This window comes from Sorex fumeus, unplaced genomic scaffold (genome assembly GCF_029834395.1).
Source record: "Sorex fumeus unplaced genomic scaffold, SorFum_2.1 ptg000024l, whole genome shotgun sequence".
Taxonomy (NCBI): Eukaryota; Metazoa; Chordata; class Mammalia; order Eulipotyphla; family Soricidae; genus Sorex; species Sorex fumeus.
The window spans coordinates 12,946,224-12,962,694 of NW_026606081.1; the positions used below are offsets into that span (position 1 = coordinate 12,946,224).

At 39.7% G+C, this 16,471-nt stretch overlaps 1 protein-coding gene across 1 annotated transcript; it reads right to left on the bottom strand.

The window, feature by feature from the left end:
• Positions 1-13,607: 13,607 nt before the first annotated feature.
• LOC130023615 (60S ribosomal protein L19-like) lies at positions 13,608-14,273 on the bottom strand. The gene has a single exon (XM_056114180.1). It carries the CDS (start codon positions 14,271-14,273, stop codon positions 13,701-13,703), a length of 573 nt encoding a protein of 190 aa, XP_055970155.1. The 3' UTR covers positions 13,608-13,700.
• Between the last annotated feature and the right edge of the window lie 2,198 nt (positions 14,274-16,471).

Consider the following 16,471-nt stretch of genomic DNA (forward strand, 5'->3'; position numbering starts at 1 on the left):
ATCAAAGAGATGTGCTCGTAGCTGGAGGTTCTTTGTCCTTTTAGTTATTTCTTCAATGCTCTTGAAGGCATTCCAAGCCGCTCTCTTCCTCCTGCGTAACTCAGGTGCCAGGTCATTCATCATGTTGATTTCTCGACCTAAGTATATATAACTGTTGCATTCAGAGATGGTGGTTCCGTTGAGAGCGAATGGAGCGTCAGGAACAAGGCTGTTTCTCATAAACATTGTCTTCGTAAGATTCAGCTGTAGTCCGACCTTTCCACACTCACGGTCAAAGTCCGCAGCATTTGTGCTGCTTGGCTGATGTTTGGTGTTATTAGAACGATGTCATCAGCAAAGCAGAGGTGGTGTAGTTGCCGACCATCTATCTTCACTCCCATGTTTTCCCATTCTAGTCGTCGCATGATGTTCTCGAGGGTGGCACTGAAGAGTTTTGGTGAAATGGTATCACCCTGCCGAACCCCTCTCTTGATATGGATGATTACTTCTTTGTAGAATGGTGAGATCTTGGTAGTGAATCCGCAATAGAGCTCACGAAGGATCCTGATGTATTGAGTTTGTACGCCCTGATTGGCTAGGGCTTCCATGACCGCTTCCGTCTCAACAGAATCAAAGGCCTTCTTTAAATCAATGAACGTTAGACAGAGCGGCATCTTGAACTCCCGAGATACCTCAATGAGCTTGGTTATTGTGTGGATATGGTCAATGGTACTGAATCCTTTTCGGAATCCAGCTTGTTCACATGGTTGTCCTTCATCTAGTGTTCTGCTAATCCTATTCAGGATGACTCGAGTGAATATTTTGTAGATGACAGACAATAGGCAGATTGGGCGATAGTTGCCAATGTCGTGGATGTCTCCTTTCTTGTATAGTAGTACAGTCTTGCTGGTTTTCCATTGGGATGGAACCTTGCATTCAGACAGGTAGCATGTGAAGAGTCGAGCTAATGTATTGATGAGTACTGATGGTAAGTTCTTCAGGTGTTCAGGTCTGATCTTGTCTGGGCCAGGTGCTTTTTGTTTCTTTACCGACGAGATGGCATGTTGGATTTCGGAAGGGAGAACATTGGGAACGACATATCCATCATGTGGTATGTGGTATGTGGGCAAGTGGATGTGGCTATTAAAGAGATCTGAGTAGAAGTCATGAATAATCTTCTCCATTGCCCTTCTGGAAGATGTGATAGATCCATCATGATGTCGGAGGGCAGTCATCTTGGTTTTGTAGTTGGTGAAGGACAGGCGGGCATTACGAATGTTTTTCCCAGCTTCTGCTGCATCTACCAGTACTGCTGCTCTCCTGTTTTTGAGGTCATCCTTGATGGCTTTTCTGCACTGTTTTGCCAGTTCGGACGTTTGCTTGTGGTTGCCTGAGGCACGTGCCATGCCACGTTGGCGAATAAGTTCAAGAGTGTTCGAAGAAAGACGGTTTTTTGTGGTTTTCTCTCTCTTGGCATTCCTTGCACAATCATGGAGGTGCTGAATCATTCGATCGTATTCCTCATCAATGTTGTCAATGATGGCATCTTCCCATGTTGCTGCAACAGAGCCAAAGAGTTCCCAGTTGGTGGTTGTTCTGGGAGTCTTCTTCTTAAACCTTGCATTCTTTTCTCCTTGTTCTGTGAGGTAGAATTTTGCACGAAGAAGACGGTGGTCTGATCCCGTTTGGAATTTGGGGACAACAGCAACATCGGTTAGGCAAAACCGCCGATTGAATATGATGTGGTCTATTTCATTGTGGAACCGTCCATCGGGAGACTCCCATGTCCAACGTTTAGATTCAGCCTTTTGGAATTGTGAGTTACCATGGAAGGTTTTGGTTGACATGATGAACTCAGACAGTCTGTCACCCTGTTCGTTCCATTCCAGGCCATGGGTCCCGATGTGGAGTTCATCGACTGATCTTCTTGGTCCTATCTTGGCATTAAAATCACCGACAATGATCTTGTAGAAGGTGTGATCTTCTTTATAGAATTTCTCCAGCTCCATGTAGAATTTCTCAGTTTCTTTTTCACCATAACTGGATGTTGGTGCATAGACAACAAAGATAGAAACTGCCGGTAGTGAGCCACATTTATTCAAGTGTAATCGTCCGATTCGGGTTGTTAGGCATTCAAATGAATCAATGCTTGTGACTAAGTTTGTGTTGACAAGGATACCGACACCACCAAAGCCTCTTTTATCACATGTTCCAAGGAACAGTTCTTCTCCAGTGTCGAAAACAGCATGATGGGATTGATGTCTTCTCGTTTCGGTCAGACCAATGATGTCGTACTTGATCTTTCGTGCTTGTACCATAAGGTCTTCATGGATGCAGCAGATGCCAGCGTACGAGCATTAAAAGTACAGACAATCATTTATGTTTTTCTGCGTTTTGGCAGCCCATGTCTGCCTTGGTGTTTTATCAGCTTCTCCTTCCATATCCTTCTCGACTCTGCATAATCAGGGTTAGGGAAATGAGATCCATTTATTACTGGATTTGGCATATCAATTTGGTCTATTTGGCATAGACCACGGATAGCTTGCCAGGCTCTGCCGTGTGGGTTGGATATTTAAGGATATTTAAGGTATCCTGAAAATTTAGAGAAAATTAAATAAATAGTTGTTGTGATAATCTTTGGATCCTGGCCTTTGTTGGGGTTACACGGCAGTTGGAGGGTGTAACTGTCTAGCTACTGAGAGGTCCAGTCCCAAACCGTGCAGGCTTAGAGATCTCAGTCCCGGGTCCCACACACCTGGGTTCCTCTGCCAGTTCGGTTATGTCTGAGGCTTATCCAAGTGTGTGGAGAGTGGCTCCAGGAAGGCCTTGGTTGGGGCCTGGAAGTCTTCAGCTGTTGGGCCCTGGCGAGGATAGTCAGACACAGGGTAGGAGACTCTGCCTTGTTTTAATTAATTAAGTGATTAAGTGATTAAGTGGTAAATTTATCAAGGAAATTGCCATTTTGTAACAGGAAGCTTAATCATAGAATTGGTTTCATTTCCCCCTCAAATTTAGAAGATTTAAATGTCAAACCATTAAGAACTCACTTACGATTGATCTACTTGGACAGAGTTATAGTACAGTGGGTAGGGCATTTTTCTTGCATGTAGCTGACCCATGTTTGATCTCCAGCATTCCATATGGTGCCCTAAGCATAACCAGGAATAATTCCTGAAATTCCTGAGTGCAGAGCCACACACAAGCCCTGAGCATTGCCAGGGTGGCAAAAAATCAGAAATAAAATTAAAAAAAAAAAACCCTGACCTAAATTTCCTCCAAGACAACTTTTGTTTAATTATTTTAAAATGCCATTTTCTACAATCATAAAATCATGCAACAGTACATTTCAAAAGCAGTTATCCAAATTCTTTATAATTAAACTGTGAAGAGGAATTAAGTTCGTCCAACACTGATAACTGGCATAGGTAAGTAAATATCTTGAGACACAAAATCAATATAAATCATTTTTTAAGGTCAAGATCTCCTAAGAATGCTATAGAATCATGAGATGAACTACAGAGCTGCTGAGCCAAATTTTGTCTCTATATAACCCTTACTGTTCAAGTGTTTCATACTATATTTATGAAAAAAAATCTTGAAATGCAAAGGTAATAAGAAAGTTATCCTATTGTTTAAAATTCATGTTAATATTTATAAAAATATATTATCAAACACAAGCAGAAAATAAATTAGGGTCATGCTTTGCTTTCAGGAGGCCAGGTTTGAATCTCTAACACAATGTGGCTACCTGACAAAAGTTGATCTCTCACCCTCTCTAGCAACAGACCAATAGTATCCCTTGAGCAACACTGAGGACAGCCTAAGGAAAAGAAAAATAAGTGGGAAATCGTACTCATTCTTTTAGTACTACAGCACTAACAAGTGAAGTCTTAAATTCATGTCTGAATCAATGACTGCCAGGTGGTGTTTTTAGTCAAATCCTGCACATCAGCAGTATTAATGTAACATTTTTTTATTGTTTAATTATAAGAATAATTTCATTGTTTTAAACAGGATATTATCTAGACGTCCACCCAAAATCACTATTGCATCTCAACATATTATAGTGACAGGTTCTGTTAAGACTAGCTCATAGACTTTTCCTGGGCCTGAATTGTGTGTGAAAGACCTACAGATATTTCCCTGACCAGAACAAAGGGATTGTTACTCTGTCCTTATGGCTCTTATTATTATAGGGTCTATATCAATGAATAATCCAAGAATGAAGCCTTGCTCTTTGTAAATTCTGCAGGGTATGTGTCATATAGGTGAATAGAAGGATGTAGGACTTAAGAGTTCTGTCTTCAGAATAATCTGAGGAATGTGCTTAGGATTTTATAGATTCATTGTTGACTATTCTAAAGCATAAGCACAGAAATTTGGAAGCAGTATAAAAATGGAATTATCCAAGTAGCCTATTACCTAGTTTATCCAGGACATTCCTTTTTTAAAATTTTTATTAGTGAAACACCATGAGGTACAGTTGTAGACTCACAAATTTTTGTGCTTGGGTTTCAGTTATACAATAATTGAGTACCCATCCCTCCACCAGTGCCCATTCCCCACCTCCAAAGCTCCCAGCAGCCCTCCCATCCCCCAACCCCCATCTCATCCCACCCCTGTGGCAGGGCATTTCCTTTTGTTCTCTCTCTCCTTTTGGGTGCTGTGGTTTGCAAAAGAGTCATTGAGTGGCAATCATGTTCGGTCTATAATCTACTTTCAGCATGCATCTCTCATCCTGGGAGGATCCTCCCAACACCCTTTACTTGGTACTCACCTCTCTATCTGAGCTGCCTTCTTCCCCAGCATGTGAGGCTGGCCTCCAAGCAATGGAGTGAACCTCCTGGTACTTATCTTGGCTATTCTTGGGTGTTAGTCTCCCATTTATCCAGAAATTTCTTAAAAATAGAAATTTGAATGCTGGAGTGATAGCACAGCAGGTTTGCCTTGCACAGGACCAACCCGGGTTGAAATCGGAGCATCCCATATGGTCCCTCAAGCACTGCCAGGAGTGATTTCTTAGTGAAGAGCCAGGAGTATTCCCTGTGCATCACTGGGTGTGACCCAAAAAACAAACAAACAAAAAAGAAATCAGATGAGTAAGATTTGACCATTCCTTTCCTAGTTAATAGCTGTATCATTTCACAATATGTTGTGATTTGAGTAAGATTTGACCATTCCTTTCCTTTGCTAATAGCTGTATCATTTCACAATATGTTGTGATTTTCACAACATGTTTATTTCACAATATGTTTATTCAGAATGGAGGTCTTTGAAATGGATGCTTTTTAAATCAAAAGATTTTAAGTCCTATATTTAAATTATAACTGAAAGATAGAATACTAGCACATTTACCTTGATGAGGAGAATGTGCACATTCATCTTTTTCTGCTCTCAAATTCTAACAATGTTCAGGTGAAACTGACACCTATAAATCTATAATTTTTCTAATATTTTTGTTGTTTTTGGGCAACACTGAGGGTTGCCCAGGTCTTACTGCTGGCTCTTACTCAGGAATAACACTTATCAGGGATTGGTACACCATTTTGGGTGCAGGGGATTGAACTCCATTCATCACACTTGCAAGCACCATACCCACTGTACTATCACTTTGGCCTTCTGATATAAAACTTTAAAAAGAGAATACTATCAAATAAAATAATGAAGGTGAGAACAGAAAAATTGATACCAAAAATACTAGATGGAAAGAAAAAGTACTATAAATAATTATATCCCAAACAATAAGACAGTATCAAAGAAAATCAGAATCTTGTAAAACATACTACCTACAAAGTCTTAACTATCAAGAAATGGGAAATCTAAGGAACCAGCTGCTAACTATTTAAGAGAATGAATATACTTCTGAAAAAAAAGTAAAGTCCAGAATCAGATGACTTCACTCTGAAATCTTGGAGCAATAGCACAGCAGGTAGGGCATTTGCCTTGCGTGCAGCCAACATGGCCAACCCAAGTTCAATTTCCCTGCCCCTCTTGGAGAGCCTGGCAAGCCGCACAGCAAAGCCTGGCAAGCTACCCATGACGTATTTGATATTCCAAACACAGTAACAAGTCTCACAATGTTACCGGGCCCGCTCGAGCAAATCGATGAACAACGGGAGGACACTGACAGTGACAGTGAGTTAATACCAATCCTTTCACACTGCCAAAGTCTAGAAGAAGGGAGTTCCAAGCTGGTTTATAAGGTCAGCATTACCATGATGCCAGTGTCTTGAAAGGGTTCTGTAAGTAAAGCCAGTATCTAAACAAACAGATGCAAAAGGAAATATAAACACACATTAGCAAACCAAATTCAATAGAATCTTGACTGGGTCAAATGCAAAATGTAATTCAAACTGGAGCCATTGTTTAATTAGAACTGTTATCGTTCCAAAAGGAAAACATTCAGTGAATATGTTGCTTGTCATTGTTCTCTGCAATGATTTTTTTATGAATCACCATAAAATACAAAGTTAGAAAAGTTATTCATGATTGAGTTTCAGTCAGTCATGCAATATTCAAGCACCAGTCCCTTCACCCGTGTTTACGTTCCCCGACCAATGTCTCCAGTTTCCCTCCCACCCCATACCCTGCCTCTCTTGCAGATACTTTTCCTTTTTCCTTTTCTTCCTAGGCACTGAGGCTTGAATACTGTTACTGAAAGTGTATCATGTCTGTCACGTAACCTTCTTTCAGCACCCAGTTCTCCTCCAAAGTGATGATTTCCACAATCATTATTGCAGTGGTCCCTTCCCTATCCTAACCCCACTCCCGTAACTGTTGCAAGCTTCCTTCAAAGAACCAGTTATCCAGCATATTTTTCTAATATCTATTGCCATTACTCTCCTAATGTGTCTTTATATCACACAAATTAGTTTAAATATATATATATATCCCTCTTCCTCTATTTCACTCAGCATAATACCCTGAAGATGCATTCACGTATCAAAATTTTTTATGAGTTCATCTTTTTTAGTGGTTGCATAGTATTCCATTGTGTAGGTATAACATTGGTTCTTAATCAACTCATCTGTTTTTGGATACTTGTGTTGTTTTCAGATTGGGGCTATTGTTAATATTTCTGCAATGAGCATATGAGTACAGACATCTTTCTCCGTGGTGTTTTGGGGTCCTTAGCCTATATTCCCAGGAGTGCAATCGTTGGGTCATATGGAAGCTCAATTCCTAGTTTTTGAGAAATATCTATACTGCTTTCTAAATGCATTGATTAACAAATAATTATAACAAGAAAAGGCAAGTCGAACTACTTCAACCTTAAAACTTCTGATCATCCAGGAAACTATAAAAACACAGCAGGAAATTGGAGAAAGTATTTGCAAATGACAAGTTATATATGGCTTTAATATCCAAAGTATGCCAAGAAATCACATAACTTAACAGCAGTCAGTTGACAACACAGAAAATTACCTTAACAGATATTTTTCCAATAAAGGAATACAAATAATCTATAGGTACATAAAAATGTGTTAAGCATCAATAATCATTAGGAGAATAAAAAGCTAAACCACAGTACAATATCATATCACAATTGACTATTATAAAAAATATTAAGATAATAAAAAAGAGGCAACAAATTCTGGTAGGATGTGACTAAAGAACCATCACAAACTTGGTGGCAATATAAATTGGCTCAGGAACTATGGAAAAATAATAGGCTGGTTACTGGAGAAAGTAAAATAGAGAATTACTATAATATATAACAATTCCATTGCTGAGTATATATTTATATATATGAAGCACTGTAGCACTGTACCACTGTCCTCCCATTGTTCATTGATTTGTTAGAGCCAGCCCAGTAATGTCTCCATTGTGAGACTTGTTGTTACTGTTTTTGGTATATCGAATACGTCACGGGTAGCTTGCCAGGCTTTGCGTGTGGGAAGATACTCTTGGTAGGTAGCCAGACTCTCTGAGAGGGGCAGAGGAATCAAACCCAGCTCAGTCAGGCTTGCCTCTTGCAAGATAAATGCCCTACCACTGTGCTATATATGAAAAATAAACTTATTTTTAAAAATGTATATGTATGCTTTTCTGTTTATTATAGAAAAATTCATAGTATTTATGGTTCAAACCATTGCAACTAAGTGGTATTTTGTGGGGAAGGGATAAAAACTAAAATCTCTTCTCCTGTGTGTGTGTGTGTGTGTGTGTGTGTGTGTGTGTGAGCATGTCACAGTTGAATAGTATTTATCCTTAACTTAAACGCTGCTATTTCCAGTAATATTAAATATTCAAAAAGAACATGATGCTAAGTGATATAAACAAGACAGTGAACGATAGATACACCATAGTATTACTTGTATGCAGAATTCTTTAAAAAATTATACAGAGTACAGAAAAGTGGTAGATAGATGGTAGGTGTAAAGAATGGTAAAAATATGCAAAATTGGGGGCCAAATAGGTAGTACTGGTGCTAAATGATGTACTTTGCATGTGCCCTCCTCAGCTCTATCCCCAGTCTTGCAATTATCAGCAGAAATGATAACTGAGCACAGAGGCTGGTGTGAATGCTGTGTGGATTTTTATGTGTGGCCCAATTAAAAAATAAATTAAGGGCCAGAGCAAAAGTCCAGCAGGGAAAGCATTTGCCTTGAACACACCAATGCTGGTTTGGTGCCCAGCATTCCTTATAGTCCCCCGTTCACTGCCAAGGAGTAATTCTTGAGTGCAGAGCCAGGAGTAACCCCTGAGCATCACCAGGAGTAATCCAAAAAACAAGCAAGCAAACAAACAAAATACCAAAAACAATTATTATTATAATACAAGTAGAACTTTTTTATTATAAGGGCCAGGGAGATGGTTCAAAGGTCTGAAGTATTTATGCTTTGCATAGGGAGTCTCAGGGCTCTCTTCGCCTCTTCCATTGAGATACAGGAGTGACTTCAGAGTTCAAGGCAGGGAGTAGCCCCAAGGACCAATGAATGTGGCCAAAGCCCAGGAACAGTTTTTTATGATAAGATATATATATATATATATATATATATATATATGTTCTTGTGGGAAAACTGAGAGCCTTCCCTCTAAGATCAGGGAGGAGACAGGGATGCCCACTCTCTCCACTGCTGTTCAATATAGTACTGGAAGTACTTGCAATAGCAATTAGGCAGGAAAAAGATATTAAGGGCATTCAGGTAGGAAAGGAAGAAATCAAGCTCTCACTATTCGCAGATGATATGATACTCTACTTAGAGAACCCAATAACTTCCACCAAAAAACTCCTAGAAACAATAGACTCGTATAGTAAAGTTGCAGGTTATAAAATCAATACCCAAAAGTCCATGGCTTTTCTATACGCAAACAGTGAGAGAGAAGAAAGCAAGATGAAAAAAAAATCCCGTTCACAATTGTGCCCCAGAAAATCAAGTACCTAGGAATCAGCTTAACTGAGGAAGTAAACGACCTGTACAAAGAAAACTACAAAACGCTACTTCAGGAAATAAAAGAGGACATGAGGAAATGGAAAGATATCCCCTGCTCATGGGTAGGGAGACTTAACATTGCCAAAATGGCAATACTACCGAAAGCATTGTATAAATTCAATGCAATCCCTATAAGGATACCCATGACATTCTTCAAAGAAATGGAGCAAACACTCCTGAAATTTATATGGAACAATAAGCCCCCACGAATAGCTAAAGCAATTCTTGGGAAAAAGAAAATGGGAGGAATCAACCTCCCGAACTTCAAACTGTACTACAAAGCAGTAATAATTAAAACAGCATGGTACTGGAACAAAGGCAGAACTGCAGACCAATGGAACAGGGTTGAATACACTGACATCACCCCTCAATCATATGCTCATCTAATCTTTGATAAAGGTGCAAGTAATGTGAAGTGGAGTAAGGAAAGCCTCTTTAATAAATTGTGTTGGCATCACTGGACAGCTACATGCAAAAAAATAGGCTCAGAACTCTGCCTAACACCATGTACAAAAGTAAGATCAAAATGGATTAAAGACCTCAACATCAGACCAGAAACCATAAGGTACATTGAAGATAAAGTTGGCAAAACCCTCCATGACATTGAAGCTAATGGTATCTTCAAAGATGCCACGCCACTGGCCGAGCAAGTGAAAACAGAGATAGATAAATGGGACTATCTTAAACTAAGAAGCTTCTGCACCTCCAAAGAAACAGTGACCAAAATACAAAGACAGTCTACAGAATGGGAAAGGATATTCACCGAATACACATCTGACAAGGGGTTGATATCCAGGATATACAAAATACTGGTTAAACTCCACAAGAAGAAAACATCCAACCCCATCCAAAAATGGGGCAATGAAATGAACAGAAACTTTCTCAAAGAAGAAATCCGAATGGCAAAAAAGCACATGAGAAAATGCTCTACATCATTAATCATCAGGGAGATGCAGATCAAAACCACAATGAGATACCATCTCACACCTCAGAGACTGGCCCACATTCAAAAGAACAAAAGCAACCGATGCTGGCGTGGATGTGGCGAGAAAGGGACACTCCTTCACTGTTGGTGGGAATGTCCACTGGTTCAGCCCTTCTGGAAAACAGTATGGACGATTCTCAAAAAATTAGAAATTGAGCTCCCATTTGACCCAGCAATACCACTCCTGGGAATATATCCCAGAGTGGCAAAAATGTATAGTCGAAGTGACATCTGCACTTGTTTGTTCATTGCAGCACTCTTTACAATAGCCAGAAACTGGAAGAAACCTGAGTGCCCAGATGACTGGTTAAAGAAACTTTGGTACATCTACATAATGGAGTACTATGTAGCTCTTAGAAAAGATGAAGTCATGAAATTTACATACAAGTGGTACAATATGGAAAGTATCATGCTAAGCGAAATGAGTCAGAAAGAGAGGGATAGACATAGAAAGATTGCATTCATCTGGGGGATATAAAGTAACAAAGTATGAGATTAATACCCAAGAATAGCTGAGATCAGCACCAGGAGGATTACTCCATAACTTAGAGGCCAGCCGGGTATCCTAGAGGAAAGGGCAGTTCAGATAGAGAAGGGAGCACCAAATAAAGGATGTTTGGAGGATCCTCCCAGGAGGAGAGATGCATGTCGAAAGTAGACTATGGACTGAACATGTTTGCCACTCAATGCCTCTTTTGCAGACCACAACACCCAAAAGGAGAGAGAGAACACAGGGGATTGCCCTGCCACAGAGACAGGGGGGATGGGGGGATGGGGGTGGGAGGGATATTATCCATGGTGGTGGAAAATGGGCACTGGTGGAGGGATGGGTATCTGATCATTGTATAATTGAAACCAAAGCACAAAAAATTGTAAATCTACAACTGTAAAAAATAAAATAAAATAAAATAAAATAAAGGGAAAAAAAAGAATATGTTCTTGAAGATCTGTTACCCATAAATATGGCTGAGAGAAACTAGAGAGAATAATTAAAATTTGCTAAGAGAGTAAAAGTTTAATTTTCTCACTCATCCCGGCAAGCTACCGAGAGTATTCGATATGCCAGACACAGTAACAACAAAGTCTCCAATGGAGATGTTACTGGGCCCGCTCGAGCAAATCCCCCAAAGTTAAATATTTGAGGTGATATATGTTATAATGTTAATAGTGGGAATTCTTTCATAAAGTAAATTTATAGTATAATCCTTTCATAATGTAGATGTATGCTACAGTTTACATTGTACTTTTATTTATTAATCATATCTTAGTAAAATTAAAAAAACTAATGATAAAAATTCAGTAACAATATCAAATGGGCTAAAATATAAAAGTTCAAGAGTAAAAGTATGCTATGTTTCTGTTTTGAATGATTCCTGGAGTGAAAAAATAATTCCACAGTGCAAAATTTCCTTCACGGATTAAAATCTAGACCAGAAAATTAGTTGGAACTCTGCCAGGATTTTTACTCAGCTAAAGCCAGGATGCATGAAGCAGCATATTGTAGGGAACATTCTGACTTACTTAAGAATCATGAGACCAGGCAGTTCAAAAAGGATGTAGGAGGACTGGTTAAGGGAAGAAGGCAGCAAAACCCTCTGGGAAACATAAGCCACGAAGAGCCTTGGAAGTAATTAGTTGAAGATTCTATGAAAGGTGCCCCTGAAGCAGACACATTTAGTAATATTTACAGGTATAACAAAAATATAACACTAGCAGCATGTTTGAATGAACTGGAAAAGACATGAAGAAGGCGATTTTTCATCATTTTTTTTGGTGATGTAGATTTGTATCACTACCTGACACTACCTGACATTTTTTTAATTAAAAATATAAAACTAAAAATGATTCAACTTTTGGCATCACCCTTAAACACTGAAAAACATTTTTATGGATGGATGATAAAAATTTTATCTCAATTTTCAAAAGTGCAAGTATCCTAAAAAGTGAGCAAAAAAGAAAGAAATAGTATAGGGGTTAAGTATTTGCCTTGCATGGGGCCAAACCCTGTTTAATCCCTGGTATGGTATATGGTCCTCAAGGACTTCCAAGAGTGACCCCTGAGCACAAGGTCAGAAGGAAGTTCTGAGCATCCACTAGGTTGGGCCCCAAACAAAACGCGAAAAAATAAGAATATAGGTTGGTACTATGTATATTGTTATGACTATATTCTGAGAAATATAGATTACTGGAATGTTTATCATTGCCCAAGGAAATGTGTCCAAAGATTAGTATAAAGACTAATAAAGAGACTAACATATAAAGTTATACTGAGCTTTTCAAGTTTTCTTATCTCAATACCAGCACTTTACTTGTATTCTGTTTGTGAATAGATATTATTCACGTATTTTAATCAGTATTCTATGTTTCTTTTTTTTGATTTTTGGGGTCACACCCAGCGATGTAGAGGGGTTACTCCTGGCTATGCTCTAGGAATTACCCCTGGTGGTGCTCAGGGGACTATGTGGGATGCTGGGAATTGAACCTGGGTCTGCCACATGCAAGGCAAATGCCCTACCCGATGTGATATCGCTCCAACCCTGCATTTTTTCATTTTCTTTAAAAAATATCATGTAATTTTTTAAAGACTATTAACTACTGGGGCTGGATGCATGGATCTGGGTTTAATCCCCAGGACCCTATATGGCACCCAAGACTGCCAAGACTGATTCCTGATCATACTGCCAAGAGGTAGTCATCAGTGCAACCAGGCAAAGCCTTAAACTATAGAAAAATGTATTAACTATAAATTTTTCAAATCTGTATTTCATATTTTGGAGGAGAAAGTTAGATATCTTTTCCCCATACATGTCCAGGTTTTTTATTCCAAGGTCATGTACCCTCAAGTTAGAAATTAGTGATAGAGACAGTCATCATATCAGTTCAGTAATTTGTTCTTCAAACTTGGATACTTATGAGCATCTGATGTATACAAAGTCATTGTGACAGTGCTCATAGCCTAGCAAAGGCAATTTGTATAAATATAAACAATATAAGTACCTTGAAGAAAATATTATAATATTGAAATAAGCAAGGGGTATTTATTAGCACTTGAAATTTTATGAAGTATAAAAAGCATGAACATTAAAGAGACTTTTCTCATTTTAAATTAAAAAATCTGTTTTTGGAGTATCAAGAATGTCAGTTAATATTTTTTATTGTTGAATAATTTGTATATGAGAAATATTGATGTGACATTTGTATTTTTTTTTTTTGCAGACAAAGTCTTGTTTAATTCAATGATCAATAGCAATGGAGGCCCTCTGTACAGACAGGTAAAGGTGTCTTGTTCCTTGTACTATTTATTTCTTGGTCTCTTCCTCCTTGGACAGAGTCTTGATGATTTCTTCCTTCTTTGCCTGGAGCTGTTCCTCATGGTGCTTGCGTGCTTCCTTAGTTTTAGACCTGCAGGCCTCAGCCTGGTCAGCCAGAATCTTCTTGCGGGCTTTGTCTGCCTTCAGATTGTGGATATGTTCCATGAGAATTCTCTTGTTTTTGAACACATTCTCCTTCACTTTGAGGTACAAGTTGTGATACATATGGTGGTCAATCTTCTTTGATTCTTGGTATCTTCTGAGTAGCCGGCACAGAATCCTCATCTTCCTCATCCAGGTCACCTTCTCTGGCATTCGGGAATTGGCATTACCTTTGCGCTTACCTATGCCCATATGCCGTCCTTTGCTGAGTGCCAGTGTGTGTTTCTGGGACCAAGCCCGGGAATGGACAGTCACAGGCTTCCGGATTATCAGCCCATCTTTGATCAGCTTCTGGATCTGCTGACGTGAGTTGGCGTTGGTCTCGTTGGGGTCCAACCAGACCTTCTTCTTGCCGCACCACAGCACACTGGAGGCAAGCCTTTTCTGAAACCTGAGCATACCTGTGGCTGCAGCCACAGCAGCGAAAGAAAACACATTTGTATTTTTTAAGATATAGTCATGAAATTTACATACAAGTGGTACTACATGGAAAGTATCATGTTAAGTGAAATGACTCAGAAAGAAAGGGATAGACAAAGGAAGATTGCATTCATCTGGGGAACAGAAAGTAACAAAATAGGAGACTAACACCCAAGAATGGCCAAGATTAGTACCAGGAATTTTACTCCATGTCTTGGAGGCAACCACACATACCAGGGGGGAAAAGGGAGCTCAGATAGAGAAGGGAACACCAAATAAAAGTGTTGGGAGGATCCTCCCAGGATGGGAGAAGCATGCTGAAAGTAGACTATAGACCAAGCATGATTGTCACCCATTGCCTCTTTTGCAAACCACACATCCAATAAGAGAGAGAGAACAAAAGGGAATGCCCTGCCACAGAGGCAGGGGGGCAGGGGGGGATGCGGGGGTGGGAGGGATACTGGGATCCATGGTGGTGGGAAATGGGCACTGGTGGAGGGTTGGGTATTTGATCATTGTATAATTGAAACCCAAGCACAAAAATTTGAAAGTCTACAACTGTACCTCATGATGTCTCACTAATAAAAATTTTTAAAAAAAGATTTATAGGCCTAAACCACAGATGCACACAAAAGTTCCAAATTTATTTATATCTGTGTATATGTATGTATATATATATACATATGTAAGTAGTTAAAACTTAAAATATCATATTAATGACTAATGTATTGGAGACATAGAACAAAGTACTCGAATTGTGGAACAGATCAACAATTGTATTTAATTACAGTTTTGGTTTCACACCAAACCGGGGGGTACAAGAGCCATTTCTGCACCTGTGTTCAGGAATGACTCTGGTGCTTATCATGGTACCATGTGGTACCAGAAATTAGCTCCAACCAGAATAAATGCTATTGCACATCCTGCAAGGAAAATATCTTATCTCTTTTACATCTTATATATGAAAAATCTCCTCCACAAGATCAAAACTAATTTTTTTTATTTTTAAGCTACACCCAGTTGTGCTTCAGGCTTTCTCCTTGCATTATGCTCATGGTTCACTTTTTGAAAAACTCATGGGACCATATGGGGTTCCAGAGATTAAATCTGGGTTGGCCCTGTGCAAGTGAAACACCCTACCACTGTACTCTTTCTTAAGCCCAAGATTAAAAAAAGGCCCTCCCGTTGTTCCTTGATTTGCTCGAGCGGGCCCAGTAACATCTCCATTGGAGACTTTGTTGTTACTGTGTCTGGCATATCAAATACGTCACGGGGAGCTTGCCAGGCTCTGCAGTGCGGGCGAGATACTCTCGGTAGCTTGCCAGGCTCTCCGAGAGGGGCGGAGGAATCGAACTCGGGTCGGCCATGTTGGCTGCGTGCAAGGCAAACACCCTACTGCTGTGCTATCGCTCCAGTGATAGCATAACATGGCCGACCCGAGTTCGATTCCTCCGCCCCTCTCGGAGAGCCTGGCAAGCTACCGAGAGTATTCGATATGCCAGACACAGTTACAACAAAGTCTCCAATGGAGACGTTACTGGGCCCGCTCGAGCAAATTGATGATCATGCCCATGATTAACACTTTTAAATTAGAAATTGAGCTATTAAACTTAGGATATTTTTATGTTCCAGCTTGTATTTGGCATATATCATAAAATTTTCAGATAGTCAGCCTGAATATATTCAGTCAGTATATATATTTTGCTACCAAATATTTGGTCCTGTGTATTTTGATTAAAGAGACTAATCAAATACCTTATCCTTACTTTCTTTAAACGGGTTTTAGTTGTTATCAGCAGATATTAATAATCAACATTCATGGTATCACTGTCATCCCGTTGTTCTTCGATTTCCTCAAGCAGGCACCAGTAACATTTCCGTTTGTCCTTGCCCTTCGATTTTAGCAAGTGCCACTTTGGGGGCTCTTTCAGGACCAGAGGAATGAGGCCCATCATTGTTATTGGGTTTTGGCATATACACCACCAGGAGGTTGCCAGACTCTGCTGTGCGAGCAGGATACTCTCGGTAGCCTGCCGGGTTCTTCAAAACTGAGATCTAGACAATAAGAGGTCGCACAGCCCGAATGCGGCCACACTTCTGGGAGGTTGGTTTTATAGTCTCTGGATCTTGGCCATTGATGGAATTACATGGCGGCTGGGGCCAGTTGGTGGGTGTAA

Coding starts and splice junctions, on each gene's coding strand:
- LOC130023615 (XM_056114180.1), bottom strand. CDS start 14,273: ATGCTCAGGTTTCAGAAAAGGCTTGCCTCCAGTGTGCTGTGGTGCGGC.